This window comes from Pristis pectinata, chromosome 6 (assembly GCF_009764475.1).
Source record: "Pristis pectinata isolate sPriPec2 chromosome 6, sPriPec2.1.pri, whole genome shotgun sequence".
NCBI classification, from domain to species: domain Eukaryota; kingdom Metazoa; phylum Chordata; class Chondrichthyes; order Rhinopristiformes; family Pristidae; genus Pristis; species Pristis pectinata.
Genome location: NC_067410.1, coordinates 15,166,774 through 15,186,072, shown reverse-complemented (window position 1 = coordinate 15,186,072; position 19,299 = coordinate 15,166,774). Strand labels below are relative to the sequence as shown.

Here is a 19,299-nt window from a genome sequence, read left to right as displayed (position 1 = left end):
CCAGGTGGGTTACACCGCAAGCAACACCTTCCTAACAGCAGCTGCCAACAGAGCTCACAGCTGCCATGTCACTGACACGCCAGTCAGCTCTTTAAATATATTCTCCGAAATAGCCAGTGCAGAAGCATGAAGGTTGTAATGAGAGTGAAATGGCAGGTAGGGTGAGGTGGTCTGACCACCACCCCCCACCCCTGCCCCCCACTGCGCCACATGAGGCGACAAGCTGCTGTAAAATATGGACTCATCAAGGCCTCATGGTCACAGTATCGTGCACTAAGGCCCTGAGGTCATTGTCAGCAATACTTGTAGCTGAACTGGAGCACAGAAAAATGAGTCTGACAGAGCCTGTAGACCAAGCATTGATGTTGTAGTGGGGATCCTTTAACTTGTATGCCTTTAATAGGCTGCAGGGTTTGTTCCTTGCTTTACTCTGTGTTATAAATGCAGGTCAAAAGTCACACTTTCAATAACCAACTGCAGAAAACCTGCGGTACACCAGATAAGTGTCGTACGGGCAAGGGTGTTTCATATCCAGAAGTGCCCAGTCTAATTCCCCGATGATAACTAATAGACCTGAAAACGGTCTGTACATGCAAATTGCACACAAAAGATACGTGCACTTGAGTCCAGCTTCAAGGCAAGAATTTCTTTGTTCTGCTGGACTCTTGTGAACCTGCACCTTGTCATTAGTGTGTGTCTGGGTCACATAGAAGCAAGCAGTTAATACAGATCTGTAATGAGGAAATCACTTAATCCTTAAACACACCTTTAAGTACAACGGTGCAGAAATAATTGCTTCCTCTTTAGCTTATTGCACACAACATTAATCCACTTAGTCTGCAATATTTACTGCACCTTTATCAGCATCCACTGAACTGAAGATTTCCATCTGGTCACCCTGCTCATGGATTCTGATTATTTTGCCGTTAATAGTCATTCATATTATACCCACAGATGGCAACAGTGGTGTAAAAGATGAAGGCATTATAATCTAAATAAGCTGGTTCCAAAACCATCTTAGAGAATTTCCATTTTAATAGAAAGTGATGTCAATATCTCTATAAAATAATAAATAACCATGGTAATGTGCTATTAAACCCACAGGCCAGAAAGGCTAAACCCAACCTCCCCTCATATGGTTCCACCTATCACCTACAAGCCTCTAAACAACCCCCTTCCTTATACTCCCCGTGTCTGCTTGGGTTTCCTCTGGGTGCTCCGGTTTCCTCCCACATTCCAAAGACGTACGGGTTAGGAAGTTGTGGGTATGCTATGTTGGTGCCAGAAGCGTGGCGACACTTGTGGTTCCACCCCAAGAACACTACGCAAAAGATGCATTTCACTGTGTGTTTCGATGTACATGTGACTAATAAAGATATCTTTTCTACTGTTATATACTGGCATTCTCCCCTCTTCCCTGAGTCCTGATGCAGGACCTCGAACCGAAACGTAGACATACACCTTTTGCCTCCGTGGACTTTGCTTGACCCACTGAGTTCTTCCGAAGTTCAGTTTATTGCTACAGTAACCTTCATTCATTTCTCTGCCTGCAGCTAACTCCTGGGACTCCATTTACAATGACAACCAACAGGCGTTCGGTGCAAAAGGAAATGGCTTGATGGGGAGAAAATCCAAAACAAAAATCAAGCAACTTGCTGTTATTGTGTAAGGATGATCGAGCGGAAGTCTGTTAGTCTAAACGGAGAGCAAGAGGTGACCTGATAAAGGACATTGAAAATTATGAAAGGTAAGCACAGAAAAGATGTTTTCACTTGTGGAAGCTTAAAAAAAAAACAGGGGCCACAAATATAAGATAGTGTTTAGGAATGGAACCTTTACTCAGAGAGCTGTGAATGAGGAGCTCACTTTCACTGGCTGAGGTGAATGGCACGGATCTATTTAAGAGAAAGCTAGGTAAGCATATGAAGGAGGAAGGAACAATCAGATATGCTGATAGGCTGATTTGAAGCTGGGTGGGAAAGAATGGAATCTGTGCACCAGCACAGACTGGCTGGGCCAAATGGCCTGTTCATGAGCTGTAATTTATATGTCGGATATTGAGGAAATGTAGAAATTCAGGCACAATATGTATGGATGCAGATACACAAATACATTTTAATTTATGGTGCCAGGGATAATTAGGTATTTGCCAGCTTTGATGAGGGAACTATGGACCGCGTGAAAGTTTTGCTTTTGTCAGTTCGCTATCCTTCAACAACAGCCCCACCTCTACTTTACTAAAGAGGTTGCATCCTGCTTTCTACGTATCCACAGAAAAAAGATCACATTTGGGTAGCAGAAACATAATTAAATATTGGAGGAGTCAAAAAATGAAACAAAGTAGATCTTATAACTTTAATTCCTTTGGAAAGGCCTTTCAAATTCATTTTAAAATTGTAAAGTTGGCAAACAAAACCATTAACAAATGTAGTTGGTGAAATCAGTGCGGTTTCCTCCAGTTTCATTAACAGGAAGAGGAGTAAAGTAACGTTAGGGGAAGGTGCAGCATCAGGGATTGTGAATGTAACCAAGGGTGTGCTGCTGAAGAGAGAAAGAGAACAGATCAGCCTGCTGATTCATTCATAACAGGAAGGTGACTGACAGATAAACAGCAACTATGAGCTTTTTCTGTACACTGGGAGCACTCATACTTTAGGAAATGAAAACACCATGGAAAAGAGAAATACAGTTCAGCCACATAGCCTTCAAGCCCAGAATACAAGCATTCAGATGCAGATCATGCATTAAACACACCACCGTATAACACATTAAACTGTTTCAATATTTAACAGAATTCCCAATTCACTGATATACAACAGCCCAGCCTTCTCAAATAAAACCAGCCTTGTGTTATTAGGCCTCCAACTGGTCACTGCTGACTCAGAACCAATTCACCACAATTCAGCAGATGCAATCTGGTCTCCAAGAAGTGCTTTAGTTTTTTTTAAATACCGCAGATAACTATTAATTATTGATTTCACTGTCAGTAAAATGAGCTTCAGCTACATGTCCGAGGACGGTATAAAAGTTAGCCAACTGGATATGGAGGAGTACCGAGGCTCCTTGTTTGCTCCCTTCTTACGCATCACCTGGCCATTCATCCATGTCACAACCCGCAGCGGTATGGTGTCAGTTGGTTCTTGCCAAGACATTCTTGTTTCAGCTGGGTTATCAATACACCTTAGCTGTGCCAACTATGGCTCGGTTGGTAGCACCCTTGTGTCTGGCACAAAACATTGTAAGTTCATGCTCGACTCAACATAAGAGTATAATAATCTAGGCTGACACCCCACTACCAAGGGAGTGCTGCATTATCAGAGTTGCCAACATTGAGAGGCACTGTTAAATCAAATGCCCATCTGGATTCTCAGGTAGATATAACAGACTTCATGATGTTATTTTGAAGACAAATGCAGAGTTATTCCCAATGGCTTAATCAATGTTCATCCTTCAATCAACATCTCTAAAACAGATTGGAGTCATTATCACACAACTGCTTAATAATGAGCCAGCTGAGTGAATATCATTGCTGTTTCCTACTTTACAACAGTGACAGCACTTCTATAGACAACTATGTTATTCCTTCATCCAAGTCATTGATAAACATGATGGAAATTTGACAGCCCAGAGAAGATCAACTCACATTAAACTCAGCCAATTAGAGTACATTCTCTTTATACCTATATCTCTCTCTGACTTCCTATACAATTTTTGACCTATGTCTGAAGGCTATTCCCAATTGCTTCCAGCTAATATTCTGCAGTGATGAACCACATCGATAACATCCACTTACTCACCTAGTTAGTGAACTCCTCAAAAAAAAAATCAGTTGCTTCTCTACAATCGGCTAATTCTTCAAATGTTCAGTCACTCTATCCATAATAATTATTCCAGCGACCCAGGTCAACAAACAGATGTCACACTGCAGCCTTTTGGTTTTCTTTTCTCTCACAGAGAACTCTTACAGAAGTTCATAATATCGTGAGAGACATAGATAAGGTGGATGGTCACAGCCTTTTCTAAACCTAGATTCCCTGACTCTGGGGTAAGGTGAGGGCGGAAAGTTAACTTGACACGTGTGTACATACGGTTTGTGTGTAATGTTTTGGGTGCCACTTGCAATTTAGCAACACACAGAAATGGACATCAACTGCTGCTGGATGGTCATCAACTCTGTGAAACTCTTTGGTCTGCCCGAAACTTGGTCTTCCAGCACTGTGAGATGTCCGCAGGGGAATGCTGCTGACTGGCACATTCCAGGCTGCAGGAGTACGTGCTGAGGGATGCACTGAAGCTGGGTGCAGCCAACCCAAGGGCTCAGTGGGGAAAGACTATAGTTTAGGGTTCTTCTGCCACTGGAGAGGGAGGGACAAGGTCAGGCGAGAAATCCCCCTAAATATTATAAATATGGGATTGGAGTATCACTCCAGGGAGCCACAAGAGTGGCATCAGTGCTGTGTTTCTTTTTATATAAAAAGGTAACACTAATGATTGATCTGTACGAGAATGTAAAGGCTTGCACTGTTTTATTATTGTATATAGTTTGTCTTTTAGTATGAATAAAGTTTATTTTGGAATAAAAGGAAAAAAAATCCAACAGCTCTACTCCTGAATTGAGCAAGCATTTGATACTCCGCTCCAGAATTGATCTCTGCACCAGAATTAATCTCTGCTCCTTTACAACCTGCCATTTAAAAATATGGGTTTGCCAATTAAGGGAAGAGCTGAGGCAAAATTTTCTCTCTCAGAGGACAGCGAGTCTTTGAGACTCTCTTACTCAAAGAGCAGTCAAAGTAGAGTCTTTGAATCTCGTTAGGGCAGAGGTAGACAGATTCTTGATATGTGGGATTAGGTGGTTAGACAGGGATGTGGAGGTGAGGTTATGACCTCAGAGTCACAGTGAGAGACGCAGCAGGGAAAGAGCCCTTCAACCCACTGAGTCCACGCCGAACATCAACCATCCATTTACACTAATCCTACATCAATTCCATTTTTTATTCTCATCACACCCTCCCCCTCCCCCACCCACCTTCCCGAGATTCTACTGCTCACCTACATTAGGAGCAACTTAACAGCGGCCAGTTAACCCGGCAATCCGTGTGTCTTTGGACGTGGGAGCAAACTGGAGCGACTGGGGGAAATAAACGTGGCCACGGGGAGAATGTGCAAACTCCACAAAGACGGCACCCAAGGTTTGAACTGAATCACTGGAGCTCGGAGGCAGCAGCTCTACCAGCTGCAACACCCTATTAAATGGCAGAGGGGTGACCTTATAGAGGTTTATAATATCATGAGAGGCATAAATAAGGTGGATGGTCACAGTCCTTCTCCCAGGGTCAGGGAATCTAGAGGGTATAGATTTAAGGTGAGGGCAGAAATTTAACTTGACACGTACGTACATATGGTTTGTGTGTAACGTTCGTCCAGCTAAAGTTATTGTTATATTGATGACTGCAATTGGTCCAAAGCCAGATTTCTTTTTTTCAAACATTCTCAAAATAGTGATTATCATCACTTCCCTTCCTTAAGTTGGCTTCTACCACGTCAGTTGTGCTCCCTTATCTTCCATGACAATTAGCTTTTTGGCAAAAGATGCAATTAGTGTCAAATTAGCATGAACTGCAATACTTTGAAATAGAAGCTGGTTCAAATATTTTGCCTTTTTAGCCAACAACGTATTTTTGGCCCCTTAGATTCATTCTCAGCGAAGATTCCCCTGTAGTTTTCTTTGTGAATTAAACATTCACATCAGCTGAAACAGGCAAAAGAATTGTCAGGCCAGGAATCCAGGAGGGACTTCCTCAATTCGAAAAGCTAATAAGGTTACTACACATAAAACATTCCAAAAAGCTGCATCACACCACATGCAGAAGTACTTTGGAGACATGACTGATATTTATGATGAGCAGGGGAGAGTGAGGGGAGGGGTGAAGTGGAAAAATGGTCAGAGGATTTTCCAAAAGGAAACTTGGGAGAAAAGCTTTCCCAGACCTCATGCAGAAATTGAATGCAGGACATAATAAATTTTTCTTGCCTGACAGCCAGTCGAATTGGCAGGCCGGATAACCGTCAGGTGGGAAGGCAGCTGAGGAACAGATGTCTATTGTGTGGGGGGAATGTCTTTAGTGGGGAATGAAATGAGTGCAGGAAGCATGAACCGTTCAGTCATAGTGTTATACAGCACAGGGACAGGCCCTTTGGCCCATCTTGTCCACGCCAGCCAGGGTGCCTACCTGAGCTAGTCCCATTTGCCTGCGTTTGGTCCATACCCCACTAAAGCCTTCCTATCCAGGTACCTGTCCAAATGCCTTTTAAATGTTATAACTGTACCACTCTCCACCACTCTTCTGGCAGCTTGTTCCAAATACTCACCAGCTTCTGTGTGAAAAACCTCCCCCTCAGGTCCACTGTAAATCTCTCCCCTCACCTTAAACCAATGCCCTCTTGTTTTAGATTCCCCAGCCCTGGGAAAAGGACTGTGACCAACCACCTTATATATGCCCCTCATGATTTTATAAACCTCTATAAGGTCATCCCTCAGCCTCCTTTGCTCCAGGGAAGACAGTCCCAGGCCATCCAGTCTCTCCTTATAACTCAAGCCCTCCAGTCCCAGAAATATTCTTGTGAATCTTTCCTGCTCCCTCTTTAGCCTCACAAACTGTTGTAGGCAATACTCTGCCCATTTCCAGATAACATAGGAAGCCATTCAGCCCATCGAGTCTATGTCAGCTCACAGAGCATTCCAATTTCTCCACTAATTTTCTCTGCAACCTATTCTCCCCACATTCCCATCAACTTCCCCCAGATTCTGCCTCTCACTTACACAGTAGAGGCAATTCAGAATGGCCTAGCAACTGGCACCCATTTTGGATGTGGGATGAAACTGGAGCATCCGGGGTTAAGCTATGCAGTCACAATGTATAATCTCCACAAAGGCAGAGAGGATTGAATCGGGATCGCTGGTGCTGTGAGGCAGCAGCTCCTACCAGTTGTGCCATCGTGCCACCGTAAGAAGAGAAAATTCTGACAAAGAATCTCCAACACAAAATGTTAATTTTGTTGCAGCACAAAAGGCGCTGGAGGAACTCAGTGGGTCAGGCAGCAGCTATGGAGGGAAATGGAGGGAGACCAGGTGAAGGGTCTCGATACAATACATTGATTGTCCACTTCCCTCCATAGATGCTACCTGACCCACTGAGGTCCTCCAGCGCCTTCTGCGTTGCTCCAGATTCCAGCACCTGTGGTCTCTTGTGTCTCCATGTTGATTTTGTTTCTCATTCCACAAATGCTGCCTGACCTGCTGAGTGTTTCTAGCATTTTCTCTTTTTTGTTTCAGATTTCTGGCATTTTTTTTTGTTAATTATTTTCAGATATCTGGTGAACTAGACAGACACCCAAATGGCTGGGCTAGGATTCAAGCATGTTGGAGGAGATGATGTAGAGAGATAATGAGGCTACAGGTCAGAAGGATGAGGAGAAGATGGTTTACCTTTGTTGCAATCATATATTGTGTCAGTTGTGACTTGACTCTTCAAATACGACATTCATTCTGACCTCTTCATTTTGCTATCTGTTATTGCAATGGGTGCTGACAAGGTTGCATTTATTCGGCCAATAATGACAGATAGCGCAGGAGGAGAGGGAAGAAAACAGGAGAACTGATTGCAAATGCTTCAGCCTCTATTCTTGCATTTCTATGTTCGGTTCAACCATAGTCAAGAATGGAGAGCATTGTGAATTATTACTGTTCCTGTTAGTTGTCTAATGTCAGCAATCCCTAAAGGATCACTGTTTACCACTCTTGGGGTATGACAAGTTTTTCTGTCCCTCTTCTCCTCAGGTTCCCACCCTCACAAGTGTCAATGTCCTACCCACTAAATTCATTCCATGTGACATTAAGAATCAGTGTGTTACATCACATAGAATAAAAGCTACAGTGCTTCACCAGTGTTGGTTTCTCACAGTAAGGTTAATCTTGTAACATTCCTTGATTTTGAGAGTCCATGGATGAATTATCACCTGTTCTCCTCTCGAGGACGATAGCAATTTGAGGAACACACCAAACCATCCAACTACGGAGTGAAGTGCTGCACAATTACATTGCCCGTAGCATTTCAAGGATGCCCAATTTTCAGCCACCTGTCTCAAAATCTGTGTCAGTTTGCACAGCTCTCAGATTTCTGTTTCTCAACCAATTTTTAGATGCCTGAAGGATACAGCTGATTTCAGTTCGAGTTACAAGCAACCCAAGCTAAGAATAAATTAAGTACCCAGATTGCAGCTCCTGCACTGCTATCCATTGGCATTCACTGAAAATCAGAATTAAGTTTAACTGCAATGTTCCTTTACATCACATAGCTAACTACATTCACCATCAGGACTCACACACACACACACACACACACACACACACACACACACACACACGAGGAAATGGCTATTCAGACTAGAAGCTAGAAAATTGCCAGGACTGCACAGAGTCACTTTATTCAAAGTGTAAATGTTCACGTCTTATAAACGGAACATCACGGCCACCTGGCTGGCTAAGTAGGGAGATAAACGTCTTCACATGGAGCCGACTGTAGCTTACCCATTTCGGCAGTCAGTGGAGTCACTGATTGCTGTCTCATCCCTGGTAAGGACATTTGCTGCATTTAATTTGCACATTAACAGATCTGCAGTGGTGTTGTTTATGAATAGGCAGACCATTTGTGCCTTATAAAGGTAAGATTACACCACGAAAATGCACAGTACAGTAATCTCTCACTGAGCAATGGAACTTTAAGATCACTAATTATTAGACATCCTGAGATTAATTGGATCTGATGTCACAGATTTTGAAAATGCCCCCAATAGTGCTCCTCATGCTAGATTTATAACAAACCTAGTGGTGGTGCAGTACTCACAGCTGGGGTGGATAACAAGCTGACAAAAAAAAAGTGGTACATAAAGGTTAGTCAGGAAGCTTACAGCCACGTGGAAATCAGTGTTCCAAAGGGATCAGTGCCGGTATTGCTATTCTTCATAAATCACAGTAATGATGCACACATGGGGATGTTAAAAACCAATGTCAAAACATGCAGTGACATCAAATTGAGGAAGAGGGAGGGGTGGGGTAAAGGATAGGGAACGGATGCAGCTTAGCTAACACTGCTGAATGGAAGGCAGCATTACAGCACTGCAACTGGCTGGTTGAGAAGCACATTCACTTCACACGGATGAATATAAAAGGTAATGAATTTTGGTAGGGAAAATGGAAATGAGAAATTAAGGGCCCTGAAAATTTTTCGTGTTAAAAAAAGCAAAAGCAATCTCCATTATGCCATATTAAAAAGCATATAAAATAAACAGAATACAATATCTGGATTGTAAAATGTAGCAGCACCACTTCCAAAACAGTATTAGTTCCAAAACGCTGCTCTGTTTCAACGAGGATGGATGATAAGGGTCAAATTTCCCATTGGGTAACATCTGACCTTTGGAAGTAGTCCTTAAAGTGTCACACCACAACATAACCAGCACTCTTTCAGCTACTGAGACACAATGGTATGAAATGAATGCAAATTACTATGATGGGGGAGATGTAGCAGAAGGAGGAATATGCATAGGAACAGTGCACACAGGAGGCAGCTACATTTATCTCAAGAAGTTGCCAGGAATGACATGGTTGAAAATTTTGGTGGAGATGAATATTGGGTGTTGAACTATTACTAATGTTATTTGAACAAGCTGGACATTGGTAAAAGAGAGCAAGGGTACACCAAAATCTCATACCAATAAGTCCATAACATATTAACAACTGGTATTAACTCTCCTAGAAACAAGCACAAATTGGCTAACATTACATTTGTCTGCATAACATTGCTTTTTCTGGCACTGTACAAGACTATAAGATGGACTCTTGACCTCACAATCTACCTCATGACCTTGTACCTTATTGTCTACTTGCACTGCACTTTCTCTGTAGCTGTGACACTTTACTCTACGTTCTGTATTATTTTACCTTGTACTACCTCAATGCACGGCGTAATAAATTGATCTGTATGAACGGTATGCAAGACAAGTTTTTCCACTGTACCTTATTACAAGTGACAATAATAAACCAACTCCAGTTTCAAAATTTCTTGCACAAGAAATTGAGTGCAATTGTAATACAAAGATCTTGGGATACAAGCAGCAACACAGTACAAATGCTGGCAAAGCACTGTGATTTCTTTCTAGGGATACAAAACAATCAAAAGAGTTAGGTTATTGTGCATAACTTTAATAAGCCTGCACTTGGCACTATGCAGAGATCTTATCTCCATTGTATAATAAAGATGATAGAAGCACCGGTGAGATAAAAATATGAATCGCATCAGAATGGAGAGGCTAAAGCCTTCAGGAAAGATAAAATTACTCTATCACTTTAGAAAAGAGAAGACAGAAGTGATCTGACAATGAATTGATGTAAGTGGTTTGTAAGAAGGTGTGCATGGGGTATAACACTAATGCAGAATCCTGTGTTGTCAGGGAGGGAAGCAGGAACAGATTGGTACTTACACACTGCCTTTCATAATGCCCCAGAGTTAATAGAAACACCTTGGAGATACAGCCACTATAGTTGTTCAAGAAGTTGTTCAATTTGCACATAGAACTGTCAGCTCTGTAAGCTGAAGGAATAATATTTTCTCCTTGACTACGGAGCTTGATGGCCTCTCCAATGCAATAATGAGCAGTAAACTGAGATCTTGCACAGATCAGCAGCAGTGATCCTGAGGCTGGGATGCCAAGAGTGACTGTGACCATGGCCACCACAGACACCAATCCAGGTGCCTGTGCGAGCTTGTATTGAGGTCACAGGAAATCACAGATCTCAATGAGGACAAAGAAAGCAGTTTCAATGTTGGCATTTTAAATAGCATGGTTTCGGGGGAAGCTGGCTGTTATGTGAGTAAATAAGAACTGTCATTGTTCAGAACAGTGAGATTGGAAAGCCCTGCTGGAAGATGAACTTTTGGCATTACACTTTTGTTGACATTATCTGGGAGGCTTTTATGTCCAAAAATGTCCGTTGCTAATGAAAATCCCCCACAATGTCAGAAATCAAATTTCCTGCAAGACTCTTGGAGGCTCAGGAATGGGCACCATGTTCCTCTGCTCCAGGTTAAGTTGTTCTCGACTGCACAATGCCACTCTTTCTGGAGTGCAAAGGAACACCTAGTCAAGTTTCTTGGGAATCTCTCTCACAGGAAGTATCAAAAAAAACAGCTTCTTACAAAATAAATGATAGTTTCTTCAAATAGAACCGTACAGTATTAGTGTCAAAGCAAAATCCTACAGACACTTGAGACCTTCGTCAAATAGTCCCTTCTGTCTTTATCAGCTGATCTTACACTTGGATGATTAGCAAGGCCCCTGTGCAAGGATGACATGCAAATTCGTGAAGCGTTCTATATTTTTGCAGGCACGGTGGTGTACCAGTTAGCGTGACGCTATTACAGTGCCAGCGATCCAGGTTCAATTCCAACCGCTGTCTGTAAGGAGTTTGTACGTTCTCCCCGTGTCTGCGTGGGTTTCCTCCGGGTGCTCCAGTTTCCTCCCACATTCCAAAGATGTACGGGTTAGGAAGTCATGGGCATGCTATCTATGGTGCCGGAAGCGTGGTGACACTTGCGGGCTACCCCCAGAACACTCTACTCAAGAGATGCATTTCATTGTGTGTTTCAACGTACATGTGACTAATAAAGAAATCTTATCTTTTCCTTTAGATTAAACCAGAAATTTGTGCAAAACTGGCACAGACCAAAAGAAATTTTTGTATTTCAGAAGCCAGATAATACCCACCAACTGGGACCTGCAAAAGTTCCATCACCACCCTGCTGAAGGTTTTTTTTTGCAGTAGACCACAGTCAGAATGGTTCCTTGTGGTGCAGTTGATCAGTCTGTTCACACTGCAGCACACCTCCTTATGAAATTCCCTACACTTAGGGAGACAGATGCTGGAACGTGGAGCAAAGAACAAACTGCTGGAGGAAGTCAATGGGTCAGGCAGCATCTATGTTTGGGGTGGGGGGGGGGTGGTGGGTGGGAATTGTCTATGGGTTCTGATGCAGGTTGTCAGCCCAAAATGTTAACAATTCAAATACCAATGGGTATAACTTTAAGGTTGAATATCAGAGGGTATAACATTAAGGTGAGAGGGGGAAAAGGTCCAAGGGGATGTGTGGGGCAATTTTTGTTTCCACTGAGAGTGTGACTGTGGGGTTAGATGTGAGGTGGGAAAGAAAAGAGGTCAGGAAGGGAAGGAGGGTTTAGCCATGATGATTCAGCTAGCATTGAGTGAGGCACCTGGTGTCTTCCAGACCAATGCTTTTGCTTGCATCAACTTTCAGTATTGCAGTATCATTGACATTATTTGAGAGACCCTTATGTCTGAAATAAAATGTCATGGAAAGCCAGGGATCAAGTTTCCTGCCAGGTACCCAGAGGTACGGGAATAGGCACAATTTTCCCCTGCTGCAGGTTATGCTGTTCTTGACTACAGATCCTCCCGAGGTTAGGGCAGGAGCTCGGTTCCTGTGAACTGTTCGTAACCCCAATCGTGCACGAGTGGGAAATCTGGTCGCAAACCGAGTCCCCACACGGCAGAAGATGCCTGCAGCCCCGCAGCAGCCAGCAAATCCGTCCCACTGGTCTCCCAAACGCTCGTTCGTATGTACGGGCTGTACACAAGTTGCTGTTCATAAGCTGGGGAGAACGTGTATGTTTCCAGAACCGTGGAAAAGATGTTCCTAGACCAGAATCACACTCACAGAAAGTATTAAAAAATGACTACCAAAGTAATGGCTTCTTCAAATAAAACGGTGCAGTGTTAGTTAACAACGCAGTTACTACCACCTAAGACTGCATAGAGGTCTGCCTTTCTCTAGTTAAATGGACTGCCAGGACCAGTTGGTTCAGAGACAATAAATAATCATTTAGTAAGGTGGCAGGAAATTGTAGAGGACCTTCACAGCAGTGGACTTTCACCACCACTCCACATGCCTACAATGTACCAAGGATACTCTGACACCTTAGACAGGACCTTACACATTCAAGACAGGGCAGAAATAAGAAAAAAAGAGAAATAAAATGAGGAAAATATAGGGCAAAAAAGACCCTCATCCATACATCACCCAGTTTTTTGCACAAAATATTTTCGTTTAGTTCAAGCCCATCACTTAATTATAGAAAGAAAGGCTTTAAAGACTCAAAGCGTAAGGGAATGCTCAATGCACCATAAAAAGTACAATGCTTCACTGTTTCCAGAATATCTCAAATAATGTCAGCTTTGAGTCAGTCGTTGTCATGACAATAATGAATGGAGTAAACAGAAAGGAACGGGACTTTGGATTTTTAACTACCCTATACCACAGTGCTTTCCTCACACTGTTACATTATTATTTCCAAGAAGAATAGCAAGGCGTAGAAGGCTACAGTGCTGGTGAATAGAACTAGTACAGATGAGTGATTGATGGTCAGTATGCATATGTGGGCCAAAGCACCGGTTTCTGTGTTCTACGACTCTGAGGTATATCCACCAGGCAATTCTCTTAATCTGACCGACTGCACGCAGTTAAGGGAGGGCAAAATGTGAGCACAAAATCAGGATGAACAGATTTCCTCAATGTATTGCTGAAATTATCAATAAGTATTTTAACCCTTTTGTCACTAGGTTCTCTGCCTGATTGACAGATTGCTAATGAGTGGAAAGCCTGCAGTAACAGGCCACAACTGGGGTGGGTTGGCATGGGGGCAAGTGGTGCCAGTGAAGAGAAGAGTCCAATTCAGATTCAGAAGAACAAATTTTGGTTGAAGTCGATTCTGTCTTGAATGTTAAAGAAAATATCTTCCTTCCACTCAGCATCACTAGCCAGTACTGAAAATTAAATATTAAATATTTGCACTTTCTTACCCTCCTATAGGTAAATGTAACAAGACCCAGGCATAGAGTGTAGAACCTACGAGCTCAGTTTCTAAAGAGCATATACCACGAGATCAAAGCCCAGTTAATAAATTAAGAGACAATAATGTTTGGTAAAAATAAGACACTTATAGCAAATACAAACTTTACCATTCTCCTTCCAACGTACAACCTTTGACACAGACACAACATTCAGCCAAGCTCATATTCAATTTATTGTGTCACTAATCCACTATGACTGCAGAGCTATATCTAGTTCCAATTTAACCAAATCTTTTACACGTCTTAATTATGTACCAGATACAGAGACCCTGGCCCTGTTACAGAGTATGAATTGAACCTCGGTGTTACTACAGCACATTTCTGCTCAAGTTCCAAAATAAAAAGGGAAACTGATATTAAATTATTGATTCTACAGAGACATTTGTTCCATTTGGCTATCCTTCTCCCAGGTTTCCATCCATAAAATACTTAAGCTCTTGTTTGTGTTCATTTACAGCATGTTTAATGGATTTCCCACTCAGGTCCCTAGAGCAGGCAGTTTCATAAAAGCAGGCCAGCTTCAGATGTCAAGCTACAGAATATGAAATGTGGTCTTTGAAAACACAGCAGTTTACTCCATAGATGCTCACAAAAGTTTACTGCTCCAAAAGTCACATACCAATGCCATTTCTGTCTTATTACAGCAAGCAATTTTTATTCCCTTGTTTCACTTACTAGCTTGACAGAAATACTTGTTAAGAATTTTAACAAGTATAATTTCCTGGCCTCTATCAGTTTACCATGACAAAAAGGCATCTGATCAGCCCTACTCCCCTGCTCCTTATTTCCCTGCACCCTTCTTCTCCCATTTGATTATTTTTGTCACTTAACTACACTAAGAGGTAAATCACAGTACCTAATTAACCTACCAGCACATCTGCGGGAGGCCAGAGGAATCCAAAGCCTAGGGAGGAAACCCAATCACAGGGAGATTGTGCAAACTCCACACTAACAGAACCTGAGATCAGGATCAAACTCAAGTCCAAGGAGCTGTAAGGCAGCAGCACTCACTGCTGCAAGTCAAGTTGCTTTATTATCATTCACCCACATGCTATAAAAACACATGGAGGAATGAAATGTCATTTCCCCCAGACTCACAACAGAGGACATACATAGAACAGAGGACATACAATAAACACAGACAAAAAAAATTGTGCAAGTACAAATAGTGCGAAAAATGGTGTATACAGAATACAAAATTAGTGCAGGGTTAGTGCAAAACCGAGTTGGACAAAGAAAATACAGAACACAGTGTGTTGCACTAAATGTATAAACATATTCAGCAGCAGCCAAAGTACTTATATGCCGTTGGGCAAACCAGGGCTTTTGACGCGGCATTTGTCTGAAACTGCCTCCGGGGTATTCAGGAGCCTCACAGCCTCGGGGGAAAAAACTGTTGTACAGTCTAGTAGTTCTGGCCCGGATGCTCCAGTACTGCCTGCCAGATGGCAGTGGGACCACCATGCCGTCCACTTGCATGCAGTTTGTTTGAGTCACTATCTTCATATATTGGAAGTTTTAACCAGGTTCGTGTTCCCAAAATAAATAAAATCCAACTCCCTACTCTGAACATATGGTGCCAAGCATTCATCCCCGTGCTATATTGAACAATCAATCAGTGACCAGCAATGTCAATCAAGACTTCCTGTGAAATACCTGCAAACTCAGAGAAGGACTTTAATTGTTTTCTTAGGCACGGACTGTATTTCAGAGCCAAGGAGGGAGAACATGCAGTCAAGCCTCAGCTTAAAACAGAAGTTGATAAATTAAATATAATCGCCAGGGAAGGCAGGGGAAGCGGATATAGATGGCAGCACTACCTGTATGACTGAGGTCAGAGAGAGAAAAATACAAAAACCTCAAAACTGGAGCATCTAGCCAAGAAAAGGTGCTTTTGTTGCTATATAAGGAAAAGGCCAAACTCCGTCTGGAATGATGTGTGCTGTTTTGGTCAACTAACTCGTATGATTGAAGGTACTGAGCCAAAGGATGATTATGGCTGTCAGGAATTCGAGTTATAAGCGAAAGGTTAAGAGGGTAGGACTTTGTTTCTCTCAGAATTACATTTCTTAATTAAAGCTTCCAATGTATGAAGAGAATGACCCAAGTAAATGTTATTCATTTAAAGTGATATAATCTTATAATATAAAAGGCTTGTTTTTAAATCAAAAATAAATGTGGAGTTGATGGATTTGACAAGAAGGTGAATAAATATGCTGAATACATTCTGATTTATTGTGGTGGTAGATTTCTTTCAATTCCAAAAATATATTCTTATTATAAGCAGGGCTAGAAATAAAACACCGCTATCTCCTAGGTGATGGAGTTTCAGCTGGATCGAAGTAGAGAGACGTGTTATTTCTAACTCTGCCACATCAGATGAAGGAGAGCTCGATACTGACACTGGTTGCTCAAATTTTTGTGCAGTGCATAATTCAGACAATGGAATACTAACGTGCTCCATTGCCTGAATTACACACTGCACAAAAATGAGCCCTTTGCCCAACCATTCACTGTGGAAATTTATACTTCCTCCCCATCTCATCCTTCCTCATCTACCACCACAACCCTCCTTTGCTTGTCAAGCCTTCTCATGATTGAATCTATGGTCTTTGCCCCAACCAAGAGCAAGTTCCTCATCTTCACCACTTAGGATGAGAAAGCTTCTTCTGAATTCTTTAAATGATTTGTGGTGTCTACCTTATAACAATGACATCTGTAACCTGGGGACAGAAATCCTAAAGTTAGAGGCAAAAGATACAGGGGCAATGTGAAGAAAAACTTTCTTTGGTGCAGAATGACTGTGATGCTGCCTTTAAGTGTGGGGTCCATCAGAACGCTCAAAAGGGAAGCAGATCAGCACTGGAGGGAAAACAACTTGCAGGGCCATGGGGAAAGAGAGGGGGAATGGGACTATTGAATGCTCTACAAAATGTCAGCAAAAACTTGATGGGCCAAAGGGCATCCTTACATAGGACAGCACAGGAACAGGGTCTTCGGCCCACAATGTTCTGACAAACTAATTAAACTAGTAATTAAACACCTACAGAATTAATCGCTACTACCCACACAATGTCCATATCCCTCCGTTCTCTGCACATTCATGTGCTTATCTGAGCCCTTTAAACACCTCTATCATATTTGCCTCCACCACCACCCCTGATGGTGCAATCCAGGCACCCAACACTCTCTGTGTAAAAATCTTGCCCCGCTCATCTCCTTTAAAACATACCCCCTCTCACCTTAAATGCATGCCCTGTAGTATTAGGCATTTTGACCCTGGGATAAAGATACCAGCTGACTACTCTATCTATGCCTCTCATGATCTTATAAACTTCGATCAGGTCTCCCCTCAGCCTCCGCTGCTCCAGAGAAATCAACCCAAGTTTGTCCAACCTCCAACCTCTGAACCCTGCATGCCATGATATTCTATGATTCTAGTTTGTTGTTTCTCCCCCCCAAGGAACCTTTCCCTCTGCTTACTTTTTAAAAGAGAGTTCCAGGCTGTTCATCCTCTCCTCAGAGTCCAGGTATTATCATGGTTATTAAAAACTAAAACATAGAAACTAAAACTAAAACATAACACATATTAAAAACCTGACGATATACTGTAGTCCCTTGCTCAATATAAAACAATACACTTACACCTAACTATATAATGGCTTACTCAACTCTCAAAAAATTTAACATTTACAAAGATATAAAAATCATTTTATTACCAATCCCAAGCACTGTTCCAAAAACGTACAGGAACTTCTCAATATTTATATCTTCAGAGTACAAGCTACATACCGCACTTAAAAGACTAGTAACTCAACACATACTGCTTTAATCAGTGGCTGTCCACAAACTTAGGGTAGATCAAATTGTCTTTGAAATCACTCTTACTCAGGTCACCCTCTGTATTCTATCGAGCCCCACATTCTAAGCTTTAAATGGACACTTCAACAGCTACATTGGAAAGTTTATCAATTGATTCTGGCCTTATTAACTAATGGTTGAGAGATGCTGCTATTAAGTGTCAAGATACAAGTCGGTCAACATATTGATTACCCTGGTCACACTTTATTTTCAGTAATAAAGGTTCTACACTTTTAATAAAAGACTACAGCTCAGCGTGACACCTCATCTTAAAACAATGTCCGCTGATGTTTAAAAGGATCTCGGTTTTATTTAGCCCCGGGAAACATGTTGATCACATTCACTCATAAACAAAACAGCCTCCCTCAATGCAGACAGATTTGCCTGGAGATTAGATCTCACTGTTTACTGGTACATGCTGCATACAGTGCTAATGCCCAAACAGACTCCCAATGAAAAATTATAACATTAGCCTAAAAAACATTAGAAACAGCATTATGATGGTTTACTAGGAAAATACAAAGGAATGAAGGGCGAATCAGCAATGGCTGATTGGGAAACGCTGAAAAGGCACGATGGCGGGAAAACAAAGCTCGCACTTAAAGAAATGATATCTGATTTTCAAACTATATTTATTTCAAGAAAAAGAAACAGAAAAAGTGGTTCATCCCTGGCTGACCAGACACATTAAAGTTAGTATTATAATCAGAGAAAGAAGCTATTAAAATTGCCAGAAATTTCAGTAACACTGTGGAGCATTGTAGAACTCAGCAAAGGAGGACCAAGAAAGGGAAGACAACGCATGACTGTGAAATGATGAGAAACATAAAAACATACAGAAAGGAAAAGACCAGTGAGCATATAGATTGGCAAGATAGAGATGGTAGAATTTATAATGGGGAATAAAGAAATTCATGGAAGACACAAAACCCCACCAGAAGTACTAGAGGATCAGTGTTCTGGTGAGAATGAGGAAATGGAGGATATTAGCATTGGTAAAAGTACAGTGCTAGAGATGTCTGCGAGGCTGGAAGCTGATAGATCCCATGGGCCCCATGATCAACATCCAGAGTTTTCATGGAGGTGGCTATAAAGACAGTGTATGCATTGGTTATTATCCTTCAAAATCTACAGATACTGAACAGTGCCCACAGACAGGAGGAGAGCAAGTATGACCCCAATATTTTATAAAGGACAGAGAGAGAAAACAAGAAATTATCAAATGCAGGAATCTATAATGAAGGACATGCTGGAATGAAGGACATGCTATAATGAAGGAAAATGCTGGAATCTATAATGAAGGACATAATAACAGAAAACCTGGAAAAGAATTAAAGGACTGAGTAAAAGTGCAATCAGCATGATTAGCGTAGGTGGGCAAAACGGTCAGTATGGACATGGTGAGCCAACAGTACCCACGCTGTATGATTCTATGTCTATGACTATCAGAG

General features: G+C 41.9%; 1 protein-coding gene and 1 pseudogene across 2 annotated transcripts in view; one reads left to right on the top strand and one right to left on the bottom strand.

Annotated features, from left to right (window-relative positions):
* camk1b (calcium/calmodulin-dependent protein kinase Ib) overlaps positions 1–19,299 on the bottom strand; it is a 153,687-nt gene that overhangs the window by 109,703 nt on the left and 24,685 nt on the right. Inside the window, exon 1 of one of the 2 annotated variants that reach the window (XM_052017168.1) lies at positions 10,543–10,679. The exons of the other annotated variant lie outside the window; for it this stretch is intronic. Coding sequence (XP_051873128.1) covers positions 10,543–10,556 — 14 coding nt within the window. The 5' untranslated portion in view covers positions 10,557–10,679. Of the gene's footprint in view, positions 1–10,542; positions 10,680–19,299 lie in introns of those variants that run through there. 2 annotated transcript variants of the gene reach the window in all.
* LOC127572153 (uncharacterized) lies at positions 11,352–11,442 on the top strand (annotated as a pseudogene).